The 26,646-nt window shown below is 54.4% G+C and overlaps 1 protein-coding gene across 2 annotated transcripts in view; it reads right to left on the reverse strand.

Annotated features, from left to right (window-relative positions):
• The window catches only part of PDE8A (phosphodiesterase 8A), a 148,641-nt gene that overhangs the window by 17,484 nt on the left and 104,511 nt on the right, over positions 1-26,646 (reverse strand). The window contains exons 9-20 of one of the 2 annotated variants that reach the window (XM_080807960.1): positions 25,141-25,229; positions 23,509-23,560; positions 23,366-23,408; positions 15,685-15,762; positions 11,528-11,598; positions 11,084-11,248; positions 9,789-9,837; positions 9,436-9,571; positions 8,301-8,499; positions 5,473-5,690; positions 4,018-4,150; positions 1,500-1,667 (exon numbers count right to left, since the gene is read on the reverse strand). In XM_080807960.1, coding sequence (XP_080664086.1) covers positions 1,500-1,667; positions 4,018-4,150; positions 5,473-5,690; positions 8,301-8,499; positions 9,436-9,571; positions 9,789-9,837; positions 11,084-11,248; positions 11,528-11,598; positions 15,685-15,762; positions 23,366-23,408; positions 23,509-23,560; positions 25,141-25,229 — 1,401 coding nt within the window. The remainder of the gene's footprint in view (positions 1-1,499; positions 1,668-4,017; positions 4,151-5,472; positions 5,691-8,300; positions 8,500-9,435; positions 9,572-9,788; positions 9,838-11,083; positions 11,249-11,527; positions 11,599-15,684; positions 15,763-23,365; positions 23,409-23,508; positions 23,561-25,140; positions 25,230-26,646) is intronic. The other variant, XM_080807961.1, reaches the window with a different exon arrangement.

The raw sequence follows: 26,646 nt of genomic DNA on the forward strand, positions 1-26,646 counted from the left end.
CTGGGGCCTCTCTCTGCCTCCTGGATCTGGATTTTTTTTTTTCAAGGATTTTATTTATTTGACAGAGATCACAAGTAGGCAGAGAGAGAGAAGGAAGCAGGCTCCCTGCTGAGCAGAGACCCCCCCCCCCCAACTCGGGGCTCGATCCCAGGACACCGGGATCATGACCAGAGTTGAAGGCAGAGGTTTTAACCCAGTGAGCCACCCAGGCGCCCCTGGATCTGGATTTCTGTTTCCTTCCCCAGATTTAGAAGTTTTTCTATTTCTTCAAAGAAATTTTCTACCCCCTTTTCTTTCTCTTCCTCTTCTGGGTCCCCATAATGAAATGTTTATTATGCTTGATGGTGTCACTGAGTTCCCTCGACCTAGTCTCAATTTTTTTCCCTCTTGATTCAGCTTGAGTGCCTTCCAGGACTCCGTTCTTCTTTTTATTCCCTTCAGTGAATTTTTAATTTTAGTTACTGAGTTATCACGGGTTGGTTCTTTATGTTTCTCTCTGCTGAGGGTCTCCCAGTCTTTTCTCAAGTCCAGTTAGTATCTTTAGTGCCCTTGTTTTAAATTCTCCATCAAGCTTACTATCCTCTTTTTCACTTAGCTCTCTTGTAAGGATTCTGTCCTGTTCTTTCACTGGGGACATGCTCCTCTATCTCCTCATTTTGTCTCTGTGTTTGGAAGTTCATCGATGTCTCTGCTCTTAAAAGCAGTGGCCCTGCAGTACTGGTACACGAGAACCCGGTGCTGTGGGGGTGTCTTCTGGGGGTGCTGCTGTGTTTGCCTGCAGTCCTGGCCTCTGAAGTGGCTCTCTCTGCCTGTTGGGGGTAGACTTTGTCCATGCTGGGAGTGGGTCTGTCTGGGGCTTGAGTTGGGTCAGACCAGACTACTGCTGAGGCCACAGCTGAACTGTTATGTGTGGTTTTCTGCCCCTCTCCCCGGGGCAGGAGTCACTTTGGGGTGCTGCCACCCAGGCACCCCTAAGCCCACTGATTTTTCAAATTCCGGGTTATAAGCCCCACTGAGTGTAAGAAGTTAAATCTCTGTTTTTCAAAGCCAAGTGTTATGGGGATTTGTCTTCCTGGTGTGGGGGTCTGCTCCCCTCCCCTCTCTGTGTCTGCAGTGTCCCTCCCTACCCTGTCGGATGTGGCACGTATGTATATGCTTTCAATAAATTTGCAAAACTTCTAGCCATTGTATTTTCTTTTTTTTTTCTGCCCCACAAGAATTTTTTCTACCCAGAGTATGAAGGGCAGACCACAGTGTAAAAGCTGTTAAGAGAAAATCGTTAGCCCAGGATTCTATAGCCAGTGAAGACATTCTGCAGGAAGGCAGGCAAATACATTTTCAGATAAGGGAACTGATCGAATTACTGGCAAGCCTGTTGCAGGACATGCTCCGCAAGAACAGAATTTCACTGAGCTCCCTACTGCCTAGTGGCCAGCCCTTACCTCTAACGGTCTTACTGTGTTTCTCTCTCTCAAGGAACTTAAGAGGCTGCATCTCACCTGAGAAAAGTATTCTTCGGAGATGCGTGCGGCCCACTCAATGCACTGCTCCAGGGGCCGGCAGGGATTGGACACATCCGCACACTTAATCAGCATTCGTTTAATGAGAGTCCGGTTCTCTGGGGTCCTGAGCATGGTGTTCACGGCTTCTTCATCTCTAGCCACTTCCTGAAACATGGGAGAACGCGATCAAAGTGGGTTCCCTGGTACCAAGCCCTGTCTTACAGGTGTGGCCCCACGGTACACATTGGAAGGCCCTGACCAGAACTGACAAGTGTAAATGCTTCATGGAACAGTGAGGAGTATAATCTGAGCCTTGAGCTCAGCCCCTCACTTGACAAAAAGGGAAACTAAGGCCCAGTGAGATCCCAGCAGGACCCGAGCATAGAGGGTAGCACTGGCGGTCGGTCTCTGTACCCCTCCCCCCTTCCGGGCTCTTCTCTCCTTCCCACTACAGATAGTGAAGTAAAACTTTGTTCTAGCTCTACTGCTCTCCCGTGGGACAGGAGCATTTATTATCCCGCCTTAATAAAAAAAGCGAACTGTAAACGTAAAAGGTTTCTCTGCCCTCTCACCAGAAGGGACCTGCAGTGCACCAGGCTCCCTGCCCTGCACAACCCAAGCCCCCCACCAAGTCCCAAGAGAGCTATGATAGTGAGAATTAGCTCCATCTGAGAATCAGTGTATCAAGATTGTCAGATGCAGTGTTACTTACTTAACAGTCACTCTCTTTTGATCTTCACTCACAAAGACTTAATGGTCGGCATGAAAAGCAGTATCATTTACTATTGTATTTTATAGATGAGGACACTGGGACCCAGAGAGGCGGAGAGACTTGTCCAGAGCTACCCGGCCCACCCAGGATAAGAACTTCAGGTCTACCTTTAGTTCTGGGCTCTGTCTGTTCATGGCATCATACGCTGTCTGGGTTAAAGGAACACCACTGGCATGGATTCTGAACCTGTGGTCTGACGGGCCAGGTGGCTAAGCCCCCCGAAGCAACTTCTGGTTGGAAGAGGGAGCATTAGGGCAAAGAGGACTGTCAGAGGCAGCAACCAGCTTGTCTCATGCTTGCCAGAGAGGTCAGCCGTGTGACTTCAGTGAGGAACCACAATGGTCTAGAAAGGCCGGATGGGAACAGATATGCCACTAAGATGCCCATCCAGAGCCCAGGCTGCCTGTTGCCCTGGAGAGTGCCACAGTGCACATGACCAAGGCTGCCTTGATAGGTCCCCTTGCCCCAAGTTTCCCAGCACCAACCACTTCATGTTGACTCTTCTCTCTCCAGCTGTGTGACTACGGTTCAGTCCCGCCAGCTGTAAACTTTCTTTCCTAGGACTCTGTCCCTCCTCTGCCTGCTCACCAGGTTGATTTCCAGTCTCAGAAGTAACCCCAAGTACTAACGGAGGAGAGCCAGAACAGAATATTCAGCTTGAACCTGGGGCCTACCCCGACCTGACCAGGAGCAGTGGCCTGGTTGACATGCTATCCAGGATGGCAGGAGCCACTAAAAGAGGTTGGTGGCGGTGCTGCCGCCCTGGTAGACCTTGGAGAGGAAGTGAAGTCAGAAGCAAAGCCGGAGAACAGGGGCGGGTGAAGGAAGCAGAGTTCCCAGTGGGTTTCAGATCGGGTTGAAGAGGGACCAGTGTGAAGGGGGTAATAAGCTAGAAAGCCGGGGACAAAGGCCATAACCAGATGAGTTGCAGGAGTCAAGTGGGGTCAGAATTCAAGGACTGGTGATCCTGGCCTCACAGGATAAACCATCCCTGTGCCTGGTCACTCTCAGGACGGTGACAGGAGTGGGGAGGAGGGCCATGAAGACCAGGAGCTGGGGCCAAGGCGTTCGGTGGCGGGGGGGTAGGCGGCAGGGCCTCAAAGGAAGAGGGTTCGTGAAAACAGATGCTGCAGGTGCGGATCTCACCATTTACTCAGTGCCCACCTTGTCCCATGCCCGCCTGTCCTGTGCCCTCAGCTTCACTCGGCCCGTTCTACAGCCAAGGAAACGGGGAAGCACAACCGGGATGGGAACTCCGCTGTCTGCTTCCTTGGCTGTGGTCTCCTGCCGGGCCAGAGGTTTCAGGTCGCCCTCGCCGGGCAGTTTTTGTGGACTCCAGGCCTCAAGTCCAGAAATGATGTCCAACAATACCATCACCCTCGGGACCAAAGTGCAGGGTCTTTCTCAATGCCCCCGCCCCCCCCCCCCCCGGCATTATGGAGACCAGCAGGGGAGAGTGGCTGCTGGCACAGCAGGTGCACCGCAAGCTCCAACTGACCCCAGAATGCCCAGGGAGAGGGGGAGGGACGAGTGTGAGAATGCGCGCGGGCACAGTCCCCCCACCTCAAGTCAGCGCCCGTTTCCATGTCTATTTTTGGAGGTCTGACTTTTTTCCTGACAAGCTTGTATACTTTAAATCCAAGTGACCTACCGGGGAGCCCGTCCACAGCTCATCACCTCTTCCACTCCGTTTCCCCACAACACACAGGGATGAGGGACCCACACACAGACTCTCCTCCTTACCCCATCTGCTTCGAGCGCTGCCAGGGGCTTGTTGATGCTGTTGACAAATTTGTTGACGTGCTCGAAGTGCTTTGTCATTTCTGTGGCTAAGACCATGTCGATAATCCCCTGGCGCAGCGTCCGGTAGTCGTTCCTGTTTCAGATGACAAACGAGAGGGAGCTACAGGGGACTCGTCCAGGCCAGACAGGTGCTCCTCCCAACAGTCGGTATCCAGGACGGCACCCGCTGTGCTAAAATTCTAGTGCGGCAGGAAGTCCCAGGGCACACTTGAGAACAAGATCATTAGCAAGAGGAACCTGAGCGGAGGTTAGAATCACTTTACAGGTGTGACGTTTGTCCTTCTGGAGCGTAAGGCACATAGTTCTTAGAGCAAGAGAACACAGTGGGGTGAACAAGGGCCGACATCGGTGGTTATGACGAATGCACCGAGAGGGCTGAGAGGGCAGACGGGCAGTAGCTGCGTCCCTCTCCCTCCAGCCCTTGTTTCCATTCAGTCATTTTGTGACATTTAGCTCTGTTCAACCCCTTTTCTCCAGTCACGCCACTGCTTTCCCTGGACACAACCCAGGTGATCGGATCCTGTGTATTATTCCAGAGCTACTGATGTCTGTACCAGCAACTATGAATAAAGCCTCCTGCCATTCCAGAACATGGCAAAAGAGTTCTGTAAAATCAGGAATCTTTTTAAAAATCTCCCTATAAAACGTTTCTTACCAATCCAAATTAACGTCTACGACCTGGTATGTATGAAGTCCCTCCCACAGACCGTGCCAGACACGGAGGGTACGGAGAGGAACGAAGGGCAGTGGCTACGGGGGCCGTACGGAACCTCAGAATCAAATCAGACATGAGCCAAGTAATGAAAATGATTTAAACATGCGCTAAGTGCTGTGAAGGAAGCCGGCACTGAGTGACTAGCACGAGGGGTTGCGGAAGGCTTCCTCGCGGTGACACGTGAACACCTACAACGCCGGGAAGCGTGCCGGGCCCAGGAGGGCAGAGTGGAGCGCTCGGAGCAGAGACGGAAGGGGACGGTTTCTCTGAGTCTCGAGAAACCCAAGATGTCAGCACTGTACTTTCCATCCTGAAACGTCAAGACATAAAAGAGCTGAACCTCGAAAGCATCGTGCTAAGAGAAAGGAGCCGGTCACAAGAGACCACACGTCGGGGGCGCTTCTGTTTATCAGGACAGGTGTGGAACCGGCAGATCCACCGAGACAGAAGGTGCCTCCGTGGGTGCCTGCGGCTGGGGGGCCTGAGCGGGACCCGGGAAGTGACGGCCAACGAGTCTGAGGTGCTTTCTGGGGAGGATGGAAACGTTCCTAAGTTGACTGGGGTGACGGCCGCACAACCGGGACTATCCTGACAGCCACTGTACACGCGGAAGGAGAGAACTCTAGACCACGCGACCTGTACCTCGGGGACCAGCGTGCTCCCCCGCCCAGCGCTCTCACCTCTCCATGTTCTTGAAGATATTGCATTTGTCATCTCGGGTGGTCAGCTGGAAGGCCAAAGCCGCGTGGTGGCTCTCCAGCACGGCGGTGTCGTTATACAAAATGGCCAGCTCGCTCCCAGCATTGCACAGGAACGAGTTGGTTCTCCCGGGGTGGTCCACGTCGTGGACGGTGGCTGCGATGAGGGCCGCGACCTCGTCGACCGGATCTAAAGTTTGCTGCAAATGAGAGTCCTTTTAGAAACGGGGGCATGGCCCGGAAAGCAGGGGAGCCTTCTGGAGAGTTGTCCTGCTGCCCAACCACGTGAAGGGAAAAATATCCCCGATTCCTGAGAAAAGCGCACTGTTGAGCAAATCCTGTGTCTCTACCTCCCCTGAGCAGCGGCTGCATGTTTGTACTTGTAAATTAGGGACCATCACTGATTCCTGGTCTCACACACGTTACACACCAAGTCCGAGGTGTCCTCCGCACACGGGTCACCTCCTCAGCCAGCCTAGCTCGAGACCCATCACAAAAAGTCTGAGATATCGGCCCCCCTGCTGGTGCTCTCTTTGTCAGGATGAGGTCAGCCTTTTGTGAGTTTGGTAAAATTATCTGGAAGTTCTCCATTTTCAAGTCTTTTCAAGGCAGGCGTTTAATGGATTTGCCTCTCAGGCACCCCATGGGTGACACTTTTTAATTTAACCTTCAGTTACTAAATTCTAGTTTTGTTCTGTGAAGGTTAGAAAATGTACCTATGAAATTCTGAAGTTTATCATGACATTCATTGTGTCCTAGAAGCTCATTTTTGGAAATATGCTATGGACACTTGAAGGTATATTTAAATCTGTATTTATCTGTATTTATTTAAATATAATTTAAATATAAATATAATTTAAATATAAATCTGTATTTATTTAAATTATGAAATTCAATAGCTTTAACTTTAAATTAGTGAACTGTATATGAGTTATAGCTTGATAAATGCTGTTTAAGTTAGCTTTCTACGTGCATATTTGCAAGTTATAGTAGTTCAAAACAATTATTAAAACATCGGGCTGTCTTTATATACTGATCCATAGTGACACAGACAGCCCCCAGATTTGTTTTCGTGCTCTATGGCCAGTCCTCTCTGGACTCCCAGTTCTGCCTGTAGTGTTGGTCCTGAGCTTGCCTCTTAAGACTAGAGGGAGCAGCGACAGGGCACGTGAAAGACCCAGCTCGTCTGACCTCTGGGGCCCGGACGTCGCTGCTCCGTGTCCCCGTGCTGTTACCCTTCACGCTGTCCTCTCCCCCGCGCTAGTCCCCTGTCGCAGAGGGTGAAACGGGACGAAATGGGAGCAGCAGACGTGTGCCCTCTCTCTGCCTGACGGTGGCTCTGAGGGGCCGTCCCCAGATGCCAGGACACCAGGCAATGACACGGCGCCGTCTCCCCCATCAAGAAGCCCTGTTCTCAGACACAAAACCCGCGGTTGGATCCTTCTACTCTCGAGTTCTTCTGAAAGTGAAATGGTGACGCCACGGCGCTCCCCGGACCCTCTGATCCACTTCGGAAGCATGTGGATGGAAGGAACAGGAATACTTCGGAAGATCCGTGCAAGCCCAGCTGCTGCTTTGAAAATCTCCCTAGCGAAATCACTTACGACGTGGAGAGCGCTCTCAGGAACTCACTTTGGGGGTGGACAGTCACATTCCACAACGGAAACCTTCCTTCTGTGAAACTCTTAGCCCCCTTTTTGCTGCCTCAAAGCTGGGGCTCGGTTTGCCAGACAGCGTCCCAGGGGGGACTCTGAGCCAGGTGACCAGCCACCAGTAGGGGCCAGTGGCCCCTGCACTGACTCAGGACAGACCAGCTGTGCAATGCAGCACCTGGACCGGTTAGCAGGTGTCCGAGTACCCGGATGCAGTCATCTCAGGAGCAGCCCCACGCGAGGGGGCACACGGAAAAGGGGCATCGGGATCAGTACCGGGGCTGGGGGGACAGTCCAGGAAGGCTCCCTGGAGAAACAAAGGCTGGTATGGATCCCTGAAGGGCAGCTGGGACACAGGGAGCCCGGAACAGCGAAGGGAACAGCACGGCAAGGGCAGGAGTGTCGGGAACCGCAGGGCTTTAGCGTGGCCCACGAGGGGCCTGGGTGTCGGAAGCCTGGACCAACCCTACTGTTTCGGTCCTGCAGGAAGCAGGGAGCCATTGCTGGGAACAGCGTGGCCCGCTGTGCTGGCAGTGGTGTCAGGGAGTTCCACGGGAGGCCGGGGCAGGAGTGCTCCAGTGCTCCCAGGGAGAGGAGAAAGCAGGGCCCTCGCTAGGACAGCAGCAGGGGCGTCACAAGGTGGGCTCTGGGTGGCAAGGTCACGGACCTACTGGATGACATGGGCTTGGGGAGAGAACAGAAAATGCTTCCAGGTTTCTGACCTGTGTGTCCTTGGCTGATGGAACTCCAGCCCGGGCCAGCAAGCCCAGGTGGGAGCAGCGCGGAGCGAGGATGAACATGGCCTCCAACCCCGCTGACACAGAGGGATGGGCTGGGGGCGCCTACAGACACACTGCTGCCAACTAACCATTCTGGCGGGTTTCCTCCCTGGGGACCCATCTGCTGCTCACGCTCTAACCAAAGAGCTGGGCACACATCACGAGTTAACCCCTCAAATCCGCGAGCCGCAGTGTAGCCTGCTGGCCGACTTCCCCTGCGGCCACACCCTCCCAGGGCCGGCGGGGGTGGGGTGGGGTGCAGGGGGCACACAGGTGGGGATCCCCCGGGGCAGTGCCCCCCGCAGAGCACCCCATGGAGGTGGAGGCCGCGGCCGCTGCTGCCCCAGCCCCCTAAGCCTGGAGCGCCCGCACAGCTCACCTTTATCCTCTCTTTGCAGAGAAAGTAGGCAGTGGCGTGAAGCACGTCGGCAGAGTGTGTCGAGTTGTGGTAGGGGTTGGAAGAGTGGTAATTGGCTTCAATGACCTGCAACCACGATCGCAGCGTCGTCTCGGAGCAGTTCAAGAATTCACAGATTCCGAAGCGAGCAAACATTTTGAGACCAAGATAAATCAAAGGCCTGCAGAGTAAAACATGCCCGGCCTTAAAACAAAGGAACAGACCAAGTGTGGGAGCCCTGAAGAGGTTCAGACCCAACCCGCGGAGAGGAGCCAGCCTTCAGAGCGCGTGCGGGCAGCGAGGGGGGCTCGCCCGAGTGGCGCGGGACAGGGGCGCCCTTTCTCCCAGCAGCTGCCAACCGCGGCCGGCACCCAGGCCCAGCTCTCCATCCGTGCTCCCCACGGGCTGGGGTGAGGTGTGCTCACCACCCCCCTTCCTCATTCAGACTTCCACTTGCACCAGCAGATTCCTCAAAATCCATGTGATGCCAGGCTTGAACGCTAGCCTCGCCCTTGCTGGACCCATGTTATTGGCCAGAGGTCCTTCTAGAAGCAAGTAACACTTGTTGAAGGCAGCATGGTCACCTGCCATGGAACGGGCTCAATAATATGGAGGTGGGGGCCGCGGCGTGAGGAGGTTTCCCCTGAGAAGGTGACCCACAGGCCACCAAGTCGTGCCCTTCCTTGAGAAGTTACCTTAATCCAGCATCTGGCCTTCATCTTGGAAGGTCCAGGAGCGGCTCTGCTGAGGCAGGGTCCTGAGGTCAGCTGGCTCACAGGGTTTGAACTGACCTGCCTTGGCCTGATTCCCATGAATGCAACGTCACAGCCTGTAAGCCAGGTGCTCGAAGATTCGTATGCTATCCTTTCTACTGGCCTTGCCCATGTAGGGTACGTGGGAACAATATACCAGGCTGACTCCTGGTGAGCACAAGGGAATGGCAAGGCTGTCTTGGGGACAGTCTCGGGACAGAGCGGAAGGAGACGTGAAGAGCCGCCCAGCTCCTCTCTGCTGCGCCGCCGCCTCTGACGGCTTCGGCTCCGGGAGAAGCACACCCCTTGGACGGCTTCCTCCACGGAGGCCCTCGGAGCCACGCGGTGTGTCTGCGCGGACTCACCTCTTATGTGTGGCGGCCTCCAGTTCAAAAATATTGAAGTCCCAGTACTCCTCGTTCTCCATGGCCCGCGCTATCCGTGGGGGGACGTCGTGCAGGGAGATGGGGGTGACCACACCGCTGGGCAGCTGCTGAAGGCCTGCACGGGGACGTGGTTTGGGGACAGAGTGAACAGGCTTTGCAGGACTTGCTGCCCCGGGGCAGCCGCTCTGTTCCTGCGGTCTGTAGGACATACTGAGAAACTGGTTGCTGATGAGAAGAATTAACTGAAAACCCGACTGGCAAGTCTGTTCTCATCACTTCAGTGTCACTATAATATTAACAGCGCTCCAGAACGTTAAGAAGTTAAAACTTACTTTTTGTTGAAAGAACATACTCATTCCCGGACAGTCTTCGCAAACCATCCTGATAAAAATCAAGGGAACAAGAAGAGAAGTCACAACTGCTCTTTACTTCCTGAGAACAGCGGGGCGGTCGGCTCCCCAGGAGGGCGGAGGGCAGCCTCTCCACCACGGCGCCCGGAGCTCCCGTGTGGGGACGGGACTCAGTCACCCGACGCCGGGAAAACCGGCTAAGCTCAGGGGCCGCGGCCGCGAGGCGAGCTTGGGCGAGTCCCCAAAGCCCAGCATCGCTGGCGGCCCTCAGGTCTCTGCTCCGGTATCTCCCGGACAACCGGCCTCTGCCCTCGAGCCTCCCCCGCCACTTCTTGCCACCCTCCTCACCACCCGGGACATCCGCTTCCTCTGGCAAAGTGGATTCTTCCAGGCCTTGCACACTCACCGAGCCCCCTCGCTGCCTCTCGGGGTGAGAGCCCTCCCACCGCTGCAGGAGCCCCTAGCTGCCCTCCCTCGCACCTCTCCTCTCTTCCCTCCTCACCCCACGACATGATCGCACTCCACGCCCCATCACTTTCATCCCTCACCTACGGGCTGGAGGTGCAGGCAAGACCGTGGTTAGACATGACCGTCCTGGGGAACCACTACTGCACAGCTCACAGCCTACAACCTTGTTTTTAAGAAGTCAAGTGAGCTTCAGAAAGCAGGGAGGAGAGGGGAGTTGGTTTTGGGTTTTTCTGGTGCTAGTGAGGAGGTGAATTTTCCTTCTGACCAAGACAAGAGGTGACGGACAGCAACAGAATGATCTGTTTCCCACAAAGCAGACCACTCTGCTGGAGGGGCTGGAGGCCTCCAGGACCTCTGAGAGCCCATGGTCCGAAGCCACCAAATCTGCACAGGGTGTTCTGGAAAGAAACCAGACCCTACCCCCTGGGGCCCCTTTACGCATACGTGCTCTTTCGGTTTCGTCGTTTGGTATGGAACATTTCACATACATATTTCTTCTGCCCTAGTTTTCAAAATCTTTAAAATAATGAAGTTTTACTTAATTTACTCCTAGGGGCCCGAAGCAAAAATGCAGAGCCCAGCCCAGCAGACTGTCTAGAACATCCTCCTCCCTTCTCTGCTTCGAGCTGGGGTCTCCCTGGGTGGCAGGCCACAGGTGGGCAAGCGGGGGGCTCTGGCTGACGGCAGGTTTGGGCCTCGGCTGCGCCCTGCCCACAACACTCTGCACAGGCCAGCCGGTACACAAATGACCCCTGGGAACACAGACAACATCAGGAGGCTCTAGCCGCAGCCGGGCCAACTGTACTTACAGACACTAAGCCCCCAACGAGGTCGTTGGCATGAGGATCATCATCCTTAGCACCAAACTGCGGTGAGTATAACTCAGTGGTTCTCAGAATTTCCAGCACACGGTCTAAGGCTTCTGTCACAGGCATGGGGCTGCTTTCCTGGGCAGCATTGATAATGTTGATGACCTACACGGTGGAGAAAAGACATGAGTTTTGTAACCTCACAAATAGTGGGAAAGCAACCCAGAGGGGCAGGCTGGGCACAGTGCTCAGGCTAACCTGGGACTAGCCTCAGTGTTCATGTCCCACATCCCCTCTCCTTAGAGAAGCCCACTCCCTACAACTGCGGGGGGCGGGGGGCATTATTATGGCTGCGGGCCTGCTTCCTCTCATGAGAAACCCTCAACCCCGGGAACAAGGGCCTTCCGTGCGGGCTCGGGGGAGAGTACCCACACACTGCCCCACCTTGGTGATGGGCGCCTCGATCGTCATGGAATGTATCCGGGCCATGGAGGAGTGTCGTCTCTGGCTGCCACCTGAGGAGAGACCACATGACGCACACAGATCAGGGTATGTATGGCCCAGGCACCTGTGTGTTGACCGCTGAGGGCTCTGGGTCCTCCCTGGCTCCCCACTCCCCCCGTCTCCCCAGGCCCAGCTGCATGATGAAGGGGCAGGACCGGAACTGCGTGTCCAGAACGGCGGCCACCCCATCCCAGCAAGCCCGGGGTTCTGGCAGAACCAACTGTGCTTCCTTCAGTCCTAGGCACTAGGATGCACGTGCCCCCGCCCAGACTGAACTTCTGATGTCACAGGCCAGAGGAAAAACAGAGGAAACAATCTAGCAAGTCAAGGCCAAACAGTTAGCCTCTTTCTGCATTTATAACAATAAGGCTTTTAATATTCAGTTGCCGCTATCCAGGAGCGAAAAGGTTCTGGAAGACAATGCCACACAGGCTCTTTGTTTCACACGTGGCAGGAGCAATAAACACAATTTCCCATTAACTGAAATACAGGAGTTTTTGTTTAAATTTCTCAAGGCACCTTTTGGTGCTCTACTCGGTGATGCTTAATCTACTGGAGATAAGCGGCAAGTCTGAGGCTCTGAGCGTGCTCATGTTCCGGTGCTCCCGTCCAGACACGGCTCCTCCAGGGTAAAGCGAAGGCTGGGCAGTGTACAGGCAGGAAGAAAACACACACACAGAGTTCTGTGTGTCTGCCTGAAAGGCCCACTGTCAGGCCACATGCTGTTTACCACACACAGCCCCACAGCCTGATGCGTCAGCCTTGGTTCCCCAAACCGAGGTGTAAGCAGCGGCGGAGAGCACGGTTCGCCCACTCGGGGTTCTGAAGTGCTTTCAACCTGGGGACCCGCATCACTGCTTACCTCTCATTCTGGTGACCAGCATGTGGTTGCCAGTTTTCTGTTCTACCCGGTAAGGTCATCAAACCAAAAATAAAAACCACTGTTTTATCGCTACGTCATGAAAGGAGCTGGTCTCATTGAAAACCATCATGAAAGTGACGTAGGCTTATAAAAATGAAACAACAGTATGAATAAAGTGAGGAGAACTTCGGGGCACAGAGTCTGCCCTGACAGTGCAGAAAGTCCAAATGAATCTGCAAACGTTACTCCAACAACCGGTGACCAAGTTTGAGTTACTGGGGAAGGCAGCAGTCTAGTAGACAACAGTCAATTCTAGTTCCACACTAGCAACAAACCATTAGAAATTGAAATAGAAAACACCAATATGAAATCATCAAAACCCACCAATATTTAGGAATATATGTAAGACAAGACATGTAGGATTTACACACTGAAAACGCAACACGCTACTGAGAGAAAATAAAAGTGACCTAAAGGGAGACACAGAAGGCATCCGAGGTTTGAAAGACTCAGTATCACTGAAATTTCCTCTTTCCCTAAATTGATCTACAGATTCGAGACACTCCCAGATACAACCCCAGGAGGCGGTGAGCGTGTAAACTCACAAGCTGATGCTAACTGTGGAATGGAGACACAGAGGGCCTCGCGAGCCAAGACAACCGTGAGCAACAGAAACTCCTACTGGAGAGGCCACAGCACTCGATGGTGGTATCAGGGCACATGCAGACGGACAGAAAAAGGAAAACCGAGGAGTCCAGAAAATGACCACATATTTATAGTCATCTAATTACAATAATGGCGCTGCTGCAAAAGATGTTTTTTTCCATTTGGTGATGGATTTCCATGTGGGGGGAAAATTCATCCTTGATCCCTGTGCTCACCAGATATAAAAATTAATTTGAAATGAATCACAGACCTAAGCTGAGAGATAAAACCATAAAGCTTCTACAAGAAAACATGGGAGAATATCTTCATGACCTTGGGCTAGAGGAAGGTTTCTTGAACAGGACACAAAAAAACACCAGCTAGAATGGAAAATGATAAAATAAGCTTCACTAAAACTAACAACTCCTGTTCACATTAAAGGCCATCAAGAGAGTGAAAAGGCAAACCACGGACTAACAAAATACACTTGTGCTGCACAGAATCCAACAGATCCACATCTAGAATGAAGAATTCCTACCTACCAGCGAGATAACCCGACTATAAAAACAGGCAAGATATGTGAACAGCACTTCCCAAGAGAATGTCCAAGTGGTCTGTAAGTGTATGAAAGGGGTACCCCACCTCATCCGTCATCAGGAAAATTAAAATTGAAACCATATCCACCAGAATGGCTGAAACATGAAATGCCGAGATAACCAGGTCTGGTGGGTCTCAGAGCAACGGGACCGCGCATGCGCGTCAGCAGTGGGCAGGAACGTGGGACGGCGCGTCGTGGAGGGACGGCCGCAGCCGCCCGGACGCCCAGCAATGCCGCTTCCAGGCGGGGCAGGAGCGCCTACAACACCCGCGCGGCCTTATTCTTACCAGACCCCGAGGTGGGAAGAGAACACACCCGCCCGTGAATGAGAAAGGATCAGCCCCTCCCTCCAGCAGAGCTCTGTGGCACAGCAGAAAGGACCAACTCTCGGCCCGTCCAACCACAGGGAGGGACCTCAAGAACACAGGCAAAGAGCCAGAGGCGGGGTGTGCAGGCGGAACCATCCCATCTCTCTGAAGCACAAGAAGAGGCCAAGCGGGCTTATTGGCGGGTGCCGGAAATCTAGGGGCTGCCTCGGTGTGGTACAAGGTGTGTGTCTTCTGTATCTGCTTTGGGTGGTCATTACCCAAGTGTATGGAACGGTCAAAACTCATGGAACCACTTAATACCTGAATTTCACTGTGCAAACTGTAACTCAGTTAAAACGAGTAGTGATTAAAAACCAGAAACATGGGGAGCCTGGGGGGCTCTGTCGGTTGGGTGGCCCACTCTTGATTTTGGCTCAGGTCATGATCTTAGGGTCCTGGGACTGAGCCCCAAGCAGGGCTCTGCCCTCAGCTGCGGAGTCTGCTTGTGGATTCTCTCCTTCTCCCTCTGCCACCCCCCTGCTCCAGTCGCCTCCCTCTCTGTCTCAAACAAATAATCTTAAAAAAAAAACAAAAAAAACCCCAAAATACTAAAATAAACTGTTTACCTCTTAAAAATACAGAAAGGGACCAAGTCAGCCCAAGGACAAATACTAGGAAGAACATGGGAGGAAGACTGTTGTGGGTGGGGATGACCCTGTCCCTGCCCCTGCCCCTCCTCTGCCCAAGAGCCGTGGGGGTGCACAAGTGAGGGCCATAATGAAGGTGGTGGTGGCAGCTACCACCCCCCTCCCTTGCCAGGCACCCTCATGTACCGGTCACACAGCCCTCCATGGGTAGCATAAAACTGTCCCCATTTCACGGTGAGGAAATGGAAGCACAGAAGTCTACCCCCAAGGCTGCACACAAAGTAGATGACCCTGGAACTGGAATCAAGGTCATTCTGAGGCCAAAGCCCATGCTTTGGCCCGTGACACCACACGGCTCCCCTGGCAGCAGGGTGGGGCCTGTGTTTTCTGAGCCTCCGGACAAACCTGAGGGCACTGGTCTCCATGGTCAATCTGAGTTGCTACCTCCCTGGAAAGCTGTGGCTTTTCCCTCCTACAGACCAACTCCATGTGCTTCCCCATTCCTCTCTGGGTCAAAGACAGCACACACCCAGCAGGAATATTTGCCTCCACACTGTTATCAGTTCAGATCACATATCTATGTAATCTTAAAAAATTATATTCCAATTAAAAGTTAAATAGTGTCTGTTCAGTAAGAGTCTTTCACATGCCCAGAAGTCGCTCACCTCCCCACCAAAAGGTAAGTTTCCACGGCAAACTGCCACCCATAATGGAGTATATGAAGAACTTCCAAATGCATTTTGGGTTCCCCACACAATCACAGCAGACACACGGACAGCCTCTGCTGGTAACAGTTTAGAAAATCGACCGTAGGACAGATGGTAAAATGTGTGTTTTTCTTTATTCCCTAATTCCATCAAAAGGCTGAGAACGGAGCCCACTGGCAGGAGTCCGAGGAAGGGGAAATGGACACAGGTTGCTAGAGTGTCCCCTCCCCTGTCCTGAACTGCAGGGGGCAGTGACCCAGAGAGGAGACTGGGGACTAATGTCAGGTATTCACGTGTCCAACATTTTCTCCTCTTGTCTTTGTCACGTACCTTCACTTGCTCGAGAAGCAAGAGTTCTGACATCTAGCGAGCTCTTCCTTCTGTCTTTGTGTTTGCCTGACTGATTATCTGTGGAAACAATTACACTATAAATCACCGCTTCGAAAGGATTTTAACAAATTACAAATTACAGATCTAAAATTTTTCAGTAACAAAATTTAGGAATTAGAACACCAATTAAGAAGCCACAAAGTCAACAGAATGCCCAGAGATGAAGATTTTGACCCATGAAGTTTTAAGTGGGGGTGGAGGGGGTGACTTTCTCAAAATGCCCTACCTGGTACAGTCATGAACAAGGACTTTACAGCTTCCAGGTTACATCATTATAAAATCCTGTGATGTAAACTGAAAACTCGAAGAAATGAACTCAGGAAAATTTTTCCTATTACACTTCCATATAATCGACTGAAATGGTAAAAAAAAATAAAATAAAATAAAAATCGATTCTCACCTATCCTTACCCAAAGGGAAAAAACTTTTTTTTACAGCACGTGTTTTAGAAAAATGTCCCAGGGAAGACCGTACCTCTCTTTTCAAGCTATAGGAAACTGTACTATAGGGAGCACTATTTGGGGTCTGCTTCAAATGACAGCTTCTCTCCCCACTGTCCCTACTTCCTGTGAGCGGTGCCGCTGGTTTTCCAGGCTCAAGAGGGGCTGTCTTTGACCTTCCCCTGACCCCATGCCAACCAACGACAAGGCAGAGCTGACCTCTCTCCCAGTTCCCTCCTCTGGGCACCTGCTGGGGTGACACGTGGTGCTGAGCCCCTCCAACCTGTCCCCATTTCACAGACGAGGAAACCGGTAGCTGCCCTGCTGAGGAGTGAACACCGAGCTCAGCCCTCCCACCTGCAGGCTGCACCTTCCCTGCCTTCCCCTGGCTCCCTCCCCCGGAGCCCCTGCTCAGCAACAGGATCTGAACAGGGCCGCCCCCCCCATCCCTCCCACAAGCAGGCAGCGACTTCACTGGTATTTGCTACATTCTCTTCTACGTGGGCACTGACAGTGACCTTGTCACTTGTCAAGTCACTTGTCACCTCCTGTTGCTCCATCTGAAGGACAACCTGACTCGACTACGTATGGTACTAGACACACTGGCCAGTCTTTCTGGAAACTCCTGGTTTGTGTAAGTCCATGCTCTCCTGGTTTTCTGTCTCTTTACTCTTCCTAATTTTCCTGTCTTCAGCCGCCCTCCTCATGGTTCCCTCTTCCTTGATCCCGAGGTTCTGGCTTTAGCCCTTCTTGTCTTCCCAGACTACACGTCTCCTCGGGAGATCTCACTTCTTCCTTTAACCAGCTCCTGTGATGCTCTCTCATCCCAGGCTTCTCCTGAGAGCCAGACTCGCATGTCAGCTGGCCACCGACCACCAGCCACAGCCCGTCGGACACCCCTAGGCACTTCCGGTGCACTCATCATCGTCCCCCAGATCCGCTTCAGTTGGAAACAAGTCGTAGCCTTCTCCCTTCCTCTCCCTCAACTCCTCAGCGAAATATGCGTCTTCAATCTACCCCTGCTCCGTCCCCGTCCTAGCTCAGACACTCGCCATCCTCCTCAGGATTACAATGACAGCCTCCCTCAGTGGTCCCGCCGTCCCCAATGTGATCCTCCTAAACCAAAAATCCGACCAGAGCACGCTCCCAGTGAAGACCAATCAATGGCTCATCATTATTTTGAGGCTACGACTTGAACTCCCCAGTGTGCGCCCGACCCTGGGTACCTGCACCTCCTCTCTCCGGCCACCCAACTATTCACGCTAGTTCATCTCGCCACCTGCTGTGCCTTGGTACCAACCCCTGACCTCCACCAGGAACGCACCCCTCCCACGCCCCCTCCTTCACCGGTGAACGCTCCCTTCTCTCCGAAGAAGCAGTGAAGATGCGGTGTGGGTACCATAACCTTTGGGAACATTCCCCTGATGCCTCCCCGCAGCCCCCAGCATTGCCAGTAGCCAGCTCCTTTCCTGTCTGCCTTCCTCACCAGCTAGGGAGGACACGAGGGCAGAAACAGCCTTCCTTTCCTTCCTTTCTTCCTGGGGGAGCGGCTCTGCCTCGCAAGCAGCAGCTGCTCGACAGACACCTGCACCTCCCCGTGCACGGACGGCCCCTGCGCTTGCCGACTGGCGGTCAAGGACAAGACAGGCCGCTCGTCACGGCCTGCCGCTCACCTCACCTGCTGTAATCTCTCCAGATGCTTACTCCCTAAAACTGGAACACCCCCCACCCCCGCCAGCCAGACACAGAGCCCGGCCTATCTCCTGCCTGAGCCCCGCCCCCCTCACCCCCCAGGAGCCGGCTGTGAACACACTAGGGCGCTCCTGCATGCACATCCACTGGGCGCCTCCCCTGTGCTGGGCCCTACGCCAGGCATTAGGGCTGCAAAGACAAATAAGGTCCGGTCCAGGTCCGCCATCGGGCTGGGATGGAGGGAAGCCAAGGACGGAGGTGCGGTAACGGCTCTGAAGGGCGGAAGGAGTCCCGAGGAGAAAAGGCAGGTCCTCCTCTGGGAAGGGGCGGTGAGCAGATGAGGTAGGTTTTGCAGATGTAGCCAAGCAGGGGAGGAGGCATTTCCAGGAGGAAGAAGCTGCTCGTGCCCACGGAGCAGAGTGTGGCTACGGAGAAGGAAAGCGCGCCGTGCACACCGAGGACAGGAATGTGGCAAACGTGGACGGAGAGAAGCAGGCTTTCGCTTGTACTGAACATTTCAAAGTTACTTGATCTTCCTGCTCTCAACGGCTGCACTCAGGCCCCTGCCGGCCACCGGGGTCCAACAGCACCGAGCAGACCGAGCTCTGGCCGCCGGAGTGCGACAGCCCTGTGCAGACCAAGCTCAAGTGGCTTGCATCTGCGGGAGGGGGAAGGGGAGGCGGCTCTCAGAAGCTGATTTGGGGACCACTGCGGGAAGAATGCGGGGTTCACAGCCAGGCCGCAAGCCCTGAAGGAGCACGAATCCAGGCCCCTCACCTAGTGAACGCACCCCAAACACCGAGGGCTCGAGGCACCGGGCCGACGAGCGGACAGAAACCTATGCAGGCCTCCAGAGACCAGGGCGCGGGCTCAGCGCCGCCCATGACTTCAGCTCTCTGCTCGCGGTCTCCCTTGCCAGGAAGTACGATCCGTCCACACTGCCCCATGGCGCGAGCAGGCAAGCCAGGGCCCCACGGAGCAGCAGTGAGGGCAGCAGCAATGTGTGTGAACAGCGGCCACGTCGCTCCCACGGCAGGGGGAGCTCCGTCTGGGACACCAGGAGGCCGAGAACCAGTGTCCAGCAGCACTTGCCACAAACACAGACTTTCAGAGAACTCTCTGGGACCCTCTCAACAGTTCGAGCATTTGGGAAACGCTTGCTTTGCCCTGGGCCCACCGACCCCCCTGCCCAAAGCCCGCCTCTGGTCAGCCCTCCTTCCCCCTGGCCTCTCCACCTCCTCCACCAGAGACACAGGCTAGACCCCGAGTCCTGCCAGCGGCCGAGGCAGCCTGTGGCCACGGGCCCGACGCCGGCAGCAGCCCGGAGCACCTGCAAGAGACGCTCACGTCCCATGCCATGCTGCGGGGCCACCACCCGTCACCCGACCGGGGAGGCCGTTCCCCACCCCTCGCCGCAGCCTCCGCGCTACCCCGCCGCTGACCCGTGAGACTCGGGGTGCAGGTTTCCCGCCAGCAGAGACCCGCGCTGCCTGGCACACGGGGGCTGTGCGCGGAACCCTGGCTGCCCGAATGACTTCCACGTCCCCTCACTGTCTGCTACTGCGGGGCTCCCACCCACAGCGCTCAGTCTCTTCGCCACCCCCTTCGCCAGGAGTACTATGCCCCGAGGCTCTGGCCTCTTTGAAGCCACTGCACATCTCCATGGGGCCGTTCCATGCACCCCAGTGGACCAAGCTGACACCTAACTCACTCGCTGAGCTCTCCCTGCACAAACCCGCTCTTCCTCCCACACTTCTCATTCCCGTTCACGTCATGCAGTGGCCAAGTTAGACGTCGTGGGGACCCTCTCTAGTGTTCTCCCTTCATCCGTCGTCCTATGGTTATCCTGAAGTACCCCGGCAGGTCCGTCTCTCTGCCTTTTTCTCCACACCATGACCATGACTATCTTTCCGGGAACGGTCCCCTGTTCATGTACCTATTTGAGAGAGACCCCTCGGCCCTCCTCTGCTTACAGGATGCAATCCAAGCTGGCCCGACCCAGCCTTGCCTGTCCTGACGGCTTTGTGCGTGCAGCTCGTCCCTCCAGGAATGCTCTTCCTGTCCTTGGGCTGACCCCTCTCTCTGTCCCAGACACAGACTCAACCACTATGTCATCACTGCTGGGAAGTGCCTCCCAATTCACCCCTGCTGCAGTACAAAGTACGGTCCACTCAAATTACTGCTTCCGTCCATCCGACAGCAAACTCCACGTTCATCTCCGTGTGCCTAAAGCCAGGCTCCGGGCTCGGTCCAGACCACCTCCAGGTTTACAAACTGGACGGGGCCACATTTAGTGTCTTTGCGGAGACATGGTATCATGTAAAAACAATACATAGGCCAGGAAAAAGGGGCCATGAGCTGGGAATATATGTTTCCTGGACACCCAGGATCTGAACCCCCTTTCCCACGACTCCCACTACAGAAGGGGGATGGCGAGAAACTCCCCTACTTCATTCAGTGGCAGCAACTTGGCAGCGAGTGACCTGGGCCGGCCAAAGGACTGCTTCTACCGGAGTCCGGAGGACAGCAGGCGGGACAGGAAAGCAGGCTGGGAGGGAAACCCTCGGCCACGGTGGCGGCGGCCACATGGCGCCTGGACGCCAGCAGAGCCTCAGTGGCCCATCACGGTGCTCGGCGGCAAGCTTTTCACAGCAGGGAGGGTCGCCCAGCTTCCTGCCGTTCCTGCTCTTCTTCTCAGACTGATTCCTACGCTTTTTTGTCTAATGTGGGAGTCACCAATTTCCTTCCAGTAACTCCTTTTCTGCTTCAGAAGTGCTTATGCTGTGAGGAACCAGGGGTCCTGGCTGGTCCACGGTCTACGGCAGCGTCACTGCCTTCCCAAGGCAAGACATTCTGAAGTCTTTGGGACATCAAGGTGTGTACACTGCTGGGGGTGGGAGGGAGACCTGACAGCCCCCAGCTCCTCAGGGTGTGATGGGGACGACTCCAAATTGGGCACTGACCAGTGACGTGACAGAACGGCCCAGCATGAAAGCAGTCGGGGAGTCTCCCCTTGTGTAACACCAAGGACTGTGTCACTGACTCCGCCTTCCGTCCCTGCCCTGCCGCTTCCTGCCTGCCCAACAGAAGTGCCATTCAACCCATCTGACCCTCAGTTTCTCTCTCTGTAATAAAGGGGTGTTAATAACAGCCAGGCCTACTTCACTGGGCTCTTCTGAGAGGGGAAAAAAAATCCAAGTCAAGGCACCCCGTGACCTTGCAGTGTAAGAGTCACTGTCCTGGCAGAGGCCTACGATCGTGGCGGCCTCCATCCTGGTGCCCGCAGCCCTGCAGTTTGGCATCTGTCCTCACTGCCCTCCTGACCCCGCACTTCTGCAGGTCATAAGTGTGTTCTGGGATGCAGAAGTCAAGGTGCCTCTCTGCCTCTGTACCCCTCCCTCCGTCTCTCTGTGCTCCAAGCTTCCCCGTGGTAACTCCCTCCAGGTCCCCACTCCCTCTCCGAACACTGGCTCCCCCGCTCCTGTCCTGCCCCCTCTTCTTCCCCATGCCCGCCCCTCCACACCACCACCTAGTCACTTCCACACCTGAGACACTTGCAATTGCTTCGCTGGCCAGAGTTTACGTCTCCGGTCCCCACCTCTTTGGAGAACCCAGGAACAAGGGCGCCGGTACACACCAGAAAGTGGTAGAAAAGAGCATAAACCCGGGACCTCAGGAGAACACTTTCCACATCCATCCTGCCCAGCCCTGGGGCCACGCGCTCCATCTCCAGACCCACAAACTGCCGCTCCCACGACTCCTTCCTGCCTTCCTCTCTCTGGTCCCACCACCGTCATGTGGCCTCTGCCCTTTCCCTCCTGGTATCAGCTTCTTTTTTTTTTTTTTTTAAGATTTATTTAACAGAGAGAGAGATTACAAGCAGGCAGAGAGGCAGGCAGAGAGAGAGGAGGAAGCAGACTCTCCGCCGAGCAGAGAGCCCGACATGGGGCTCGATCCCAGGACCCCGAGACCATGACCTGAGCTGAAGGCAGAGGCTTAACCCACTGAGCCACCCAGGTGCCCCCCAGTATCAGCTTCTTATGCCATGGCCAGTGCCTTCTCCCCTCCAGCCTGTGGCACTGCTGGTATTCCTCTCTGCTGCATACTTGTTCTAAGAGGTTCTTAGAGCTCAGATGCCGTCCCACTACCCCCTGCTCAAAATCCCTCAGACCCCCACTGCCTACGGATGAAAATCCTCTTCTCCGACCTGGCATCCAGGGATCCTTCATGACCCCAACTCCTCTTTCCATGCTGACCCGTGAAAATTTAGTCCCGCTCTTTCTCGAACATGCTCTGACCTTTCCCTCTTCTAGAACTGTTTTTACTTCTGGGATGCTTTTCCTTTCACACCCCTCTCCTTATTTGAGTCTACGTCCCCTTGCTGGAGTTTTCCCCTCCTCCTCTGGGTCACCACGGCACCACGAGCCCTTTCCCACCCACTACTCAGCACTCCTTATCATTGCTCTGTCCCCCGACTATCGACAGGTCTCTCCTCTTTCCCGGTGAAAGCCCTGCCCGGCCCTGGAGGGAGCTGGCCATCAGGATTCCAGCGCCAGCTCTACCATGCCCTAGATGGACTGTCCTTGGGCAAATCCTTCAGCCCAAAGGGAACTTCATCCACAAAATGTCTACCCCACTGGTTCACTGCAAGGCTTCAATTAAATACGCTGACATTTAAGCACTTAGCAGGGGGTTTTGTGCACAGTAAATGCTCAGAAAAAGACAAGGGACGCAGTCCTGGAATGAATGAATGAACGCTCTGGTGCTGCAGAACAGCTAAGGGGCGGACGCTCCCACAGGGGAGCTGGGTGACCCCAGCGCCACCCGGCCCCGGCAGGCGGCCGTCAAATCGCCTCGGGTATGACACACAGGCTCCGGGTGGAGCTGCGGGAGCCGGGCCCCGTCACAGCCCGGCCCCTCACCGGGGACTGCCTGAGGAGGAAGGCGGCTTGCCGAGGCCCCGGCGTATGCTGGGGCACGTTCCAGGCCAGCGAAAAACAGGTGCGGGAACACGACGTGGGGATGAGCGGGTGGTATGCGAGGCATGACAGAGGACAGGTCTGAGGTGATCCAAGTCCGACGGGGTCCAGCGACCTCCCCCTCGGCCGGAGGGGCTCTTGTCAGGAGACGCAGATGTCCCTGCTCGAGGGCCGTCTGTGGTCTGACACCCAATACTGCGGCCTTGTATAGTGCAGGGGAGGCCCACAAGTCACTATTCACTAACACTCTTCACCTAAGTTCGTGCATCTGAGGGGACCCGTTCTCTCCCCACAGGCTGAGACCCTCCCCAGGACACACGTCAGAACGCCCACAAGTGCTCAGGCCATTCGGCTCAGAAACCAGCCCGGGGAGTTAGGGAGAGACCCACTGCCGCGGTGCCAGGAAGCCACAGTCCCCCCGGGCACGAGGACAGCTCGGCAGAGTAAGGGTCTGCTGTTATCTGCTTCACCAGCCTGAGGACCCCTAAGAATGAACGTGGAGCACCATACCTGTATGAGGGTCAGACTGAACACATTCAGTTATTTTCTCAGCCTAAAAGTGAATGTAGAAGCCATTAGTTCTGAACGTCTAGGCACGCGATCGGGGGGTCTTGCCGGGCACCCCTGCGGCCCCGAGGGCTCCCCTTACATACCTTATTGCTGCCATTGCACACTCTGATAATGGACACATAGTGTCTAATTTTTCTGCAAGTAGAAAACAAGGCATTATTTCTCTCCTGGCTCTCTAGTCTGACGGGTATGCAGCGGATTTGTATTATGAAAGAGCATCTCGTTCACAACCACAAAATGCTCTGAGGGGAACATTTCTATTGTTTGTGGCCAAGGCCACCAATAAACAGTCCAGAGTCTACAAGCATCCTCTGGAGTCTGTGCAGAAAAGAAGTGGACTCTTCAGTAAAAACGACACAATCCGTCCAAGTCTTCACAACGTGCAATAAAAAACCCCAGTGTTTTAAACAATGGACTACATATTAACCAACCCAAAGCCTTTAATTCCTTGGCACGTTTTCATCCTCACAGCCCTTCGCATGGCCGTTCGGCCTCAGGTTCCAGTGAGCCCAGAGCTCACAGCCATCGGGGCGGCGCCACAGGCCGCACGGAGCTCGCTAACCGGGGTCTACAGCCAAGCACTGTGGACTGGACTCCTCACTTACTTACTGGGCCTGCCACCTTTCCACTTCTCCCCCTCTCCTAACCACAAAAAAATGTGGAGGACAAAAAAAGGCCAAGATCAGAACAGAGAGCCCACACAGACCCACCTCCCTGAGGCAGTCGCCAACGGGCAGCACAGCCGGACGCCCAGGCACGGGAGCCCGGCAGTCAGCGCGGTGGCCCTGGGCCAGGAGCCTCTGCCGTCAGCCTGGCAGTCTGCCGGACCCTGGGCCAGAAACCTCCTGCCTCAGGCCTCAGTTTCCTCATCTGGAAAATGGAGATGATCACGGACGCCACAGCGGGTGCCAGGGAAGGCACGAAATGACGTCTCCCAGGCACTGAGAGCCGCCCACGGAGGGACGGGCTCGAGAAACCTCAGCAGCTGCTGTTGCCACCATGACCACATCTCGTCTGTCTTTTCTTTCCCTCATTCCCTGGACAGAGATCACAAACTAGGTATGATTTTGCGGTTTGATTTTTGTGTTTATCTTAAGCATTTTCCCTTACCACTTAATTTTCTATGGTCGTCATTTCTAATGGCTGCATTTTAACTGTTGGGTGTCCTACAATTCATATTCATAATTTCCCACTGTCCATATTAAGATAGATTCTGAGACAAACCATAGGAAATTTTTAGGCTCCTGATATATAATACTTTGCAATATGTAGTCACATCTGTTTTATACGAGTTGCTATAAATGGGAGTATTTTAAATACCTTTATCCAGCTCGATAGGTCTACGCAGGAATAACACACAGGCTTTCAAATTAGCTAACAATCTTTTAAAATCTAGGGAGTCTGCCCCTTAGTGTTCCTACCACCCAGCTTAGTAACGTGACATTCTAACGGGAATGCTTGGGTCTCTCTTGCATCCATGCAGCTGAAGCAAGCCCGTCTGGAGCCTGCTGGCTCTGGGTCACAAGCTGGGGGTCAGGCTGTAGCCCCAAGGATGCTGTGTCCTGGAAGGCCATTCTTTGATGACACCTGACCTTGTGACAAATCTTTCTTTTAAATTTCTGCATGTGGTTCTTAACTTACTGAAGTACTCAGAGCAAATTTTGCACTAAGTCAAACATGGCACGTTGACTGGAGTACCTGGTTGGTCCACTTACCCTCCCTGTCCAACGACAGGTATTATCTTCACATTTTGTTGCACATTATCTCCATTTTTCTTCTTGGCGTGGTAGATCCCTTGCCACTCCTATAAATGGAACGTAAATATCAATCGATTGTCCATTCAAGACAAACACAAGAACATCTTCCACTTCAGGTTCTGACTCACTTATCAGGGTTACAGCAATTAGGATTAAAAAAATCATCCTGGGGCGCCTGGGTGGCTCAGTGGGTTAAAGCCTCTGCCTTCAGCTCAGGTCATGATCCCAGGGTCCTGGGATCCAGCCCCGCATCAGGCTCTCTGCTCAGCAGGAAGCCTGCTTTCTGTCCTCTCTCTCTCTGCCTACTTGTGATCTTTGTCAAATAAATAAAATCTTAAAAAAAAAAAGAAAAGAAAAAATCATCCCAACCCCACAGTTTTGGGTATCTGACCATTTCCCCCAAGTATATCCCCTCTGGAGTTGCTGACAAAGGCCAGCCCGCCACGGTGTGAGTGGTCACGGGTTTCCAGGGGCTGTCTGCTGGCAAAAGAGGGCCTGGGCCCACGAGGGAAGCACGCTGCCCGGCTGCAGCACCCAGACTCCTCAGACTCTCTGAGCTCCCCCAACATCTGGGAGGGGGTGAACCTCAGGACTGGGGCAGAGAAGGGGCCACCTCTGCCGCCACCTGCATGGTGGCCGGCTACTGCCCTCTGGGACGTGTGAGGGTTTCCGTCCCTCAAAAGGAGGTGGAGGGGGAGCACAGCCATGTCCAGGCTCAGGTAGAAGAAACCGGAGACCCTAAAAGCCGGGGGCGCAGCTACACCGGCTGTGCTCTTACGATCAGAAAGAATACGCACGGATCCTAGAGTGAAACCACAGAGGAGGCATGCACGTGCCGAGACCACAGTGAGAACGGGCGCTGCGGGTGGCACCCCTACTCTTGGGGCAGAGTGGAGAAGCCTGGGATGGAGCTGGATTTTGTGACCACCTAAAATGTTCTGAATTCCTCCAAGAGTCACCAAGGTCCTTAAGCTATGAAGAGCCCTAAAATCCACTACAGGACACTCAACTCTTAGGGTGTTCTCTAATCTTCCGGACCTTCTAGATCCCTTAGGACCTGGTGCTGACAGAGGCAGGAAGCAGACCACCATGGCAGCCCTGGTGGCCTCGCTCAACTCTCCTGTCCAGACACTTACACAGGGTCCATTCTAGAATCTTCCATGCTTACAGCCTGGCAACCTGCATGCAAATGCCCACAGGAGAATCTCCTCTTCAGGCTCCTCTGAGAAAGTGGATTCAGCAGAAGCCAGGACATTCTGACAGAAGCAAAGGAGGGTTCCTGATGCTCCCCCCGCCCCGGTATACTTGTGAAAACACTGTGCGCCAAGGAAGGACTGAAGTAAGAGACAGCCCGAGAGCCCAGCTCCGTGCTTACTGGCCCCGGACAGAAGGGAGGTGAGGGTCTGACACCCTACAGTTCTGAGAGGAGAATGGCCTGTGGCAGGCAAGAGCTAAACAGGGGTC

The sequence above is a fragment of the Martes martes genome (genome assembly GCF_963455335.1).
Source record: "Martes martes genome assembly, chromosome: 7".
Taxonomy (NCBI): domain Eukaryota; kingdom Metazoa; phylum Chordata; class Mammalia; order Carnivora; family Mustelidae; genus Martes; species Martes martes.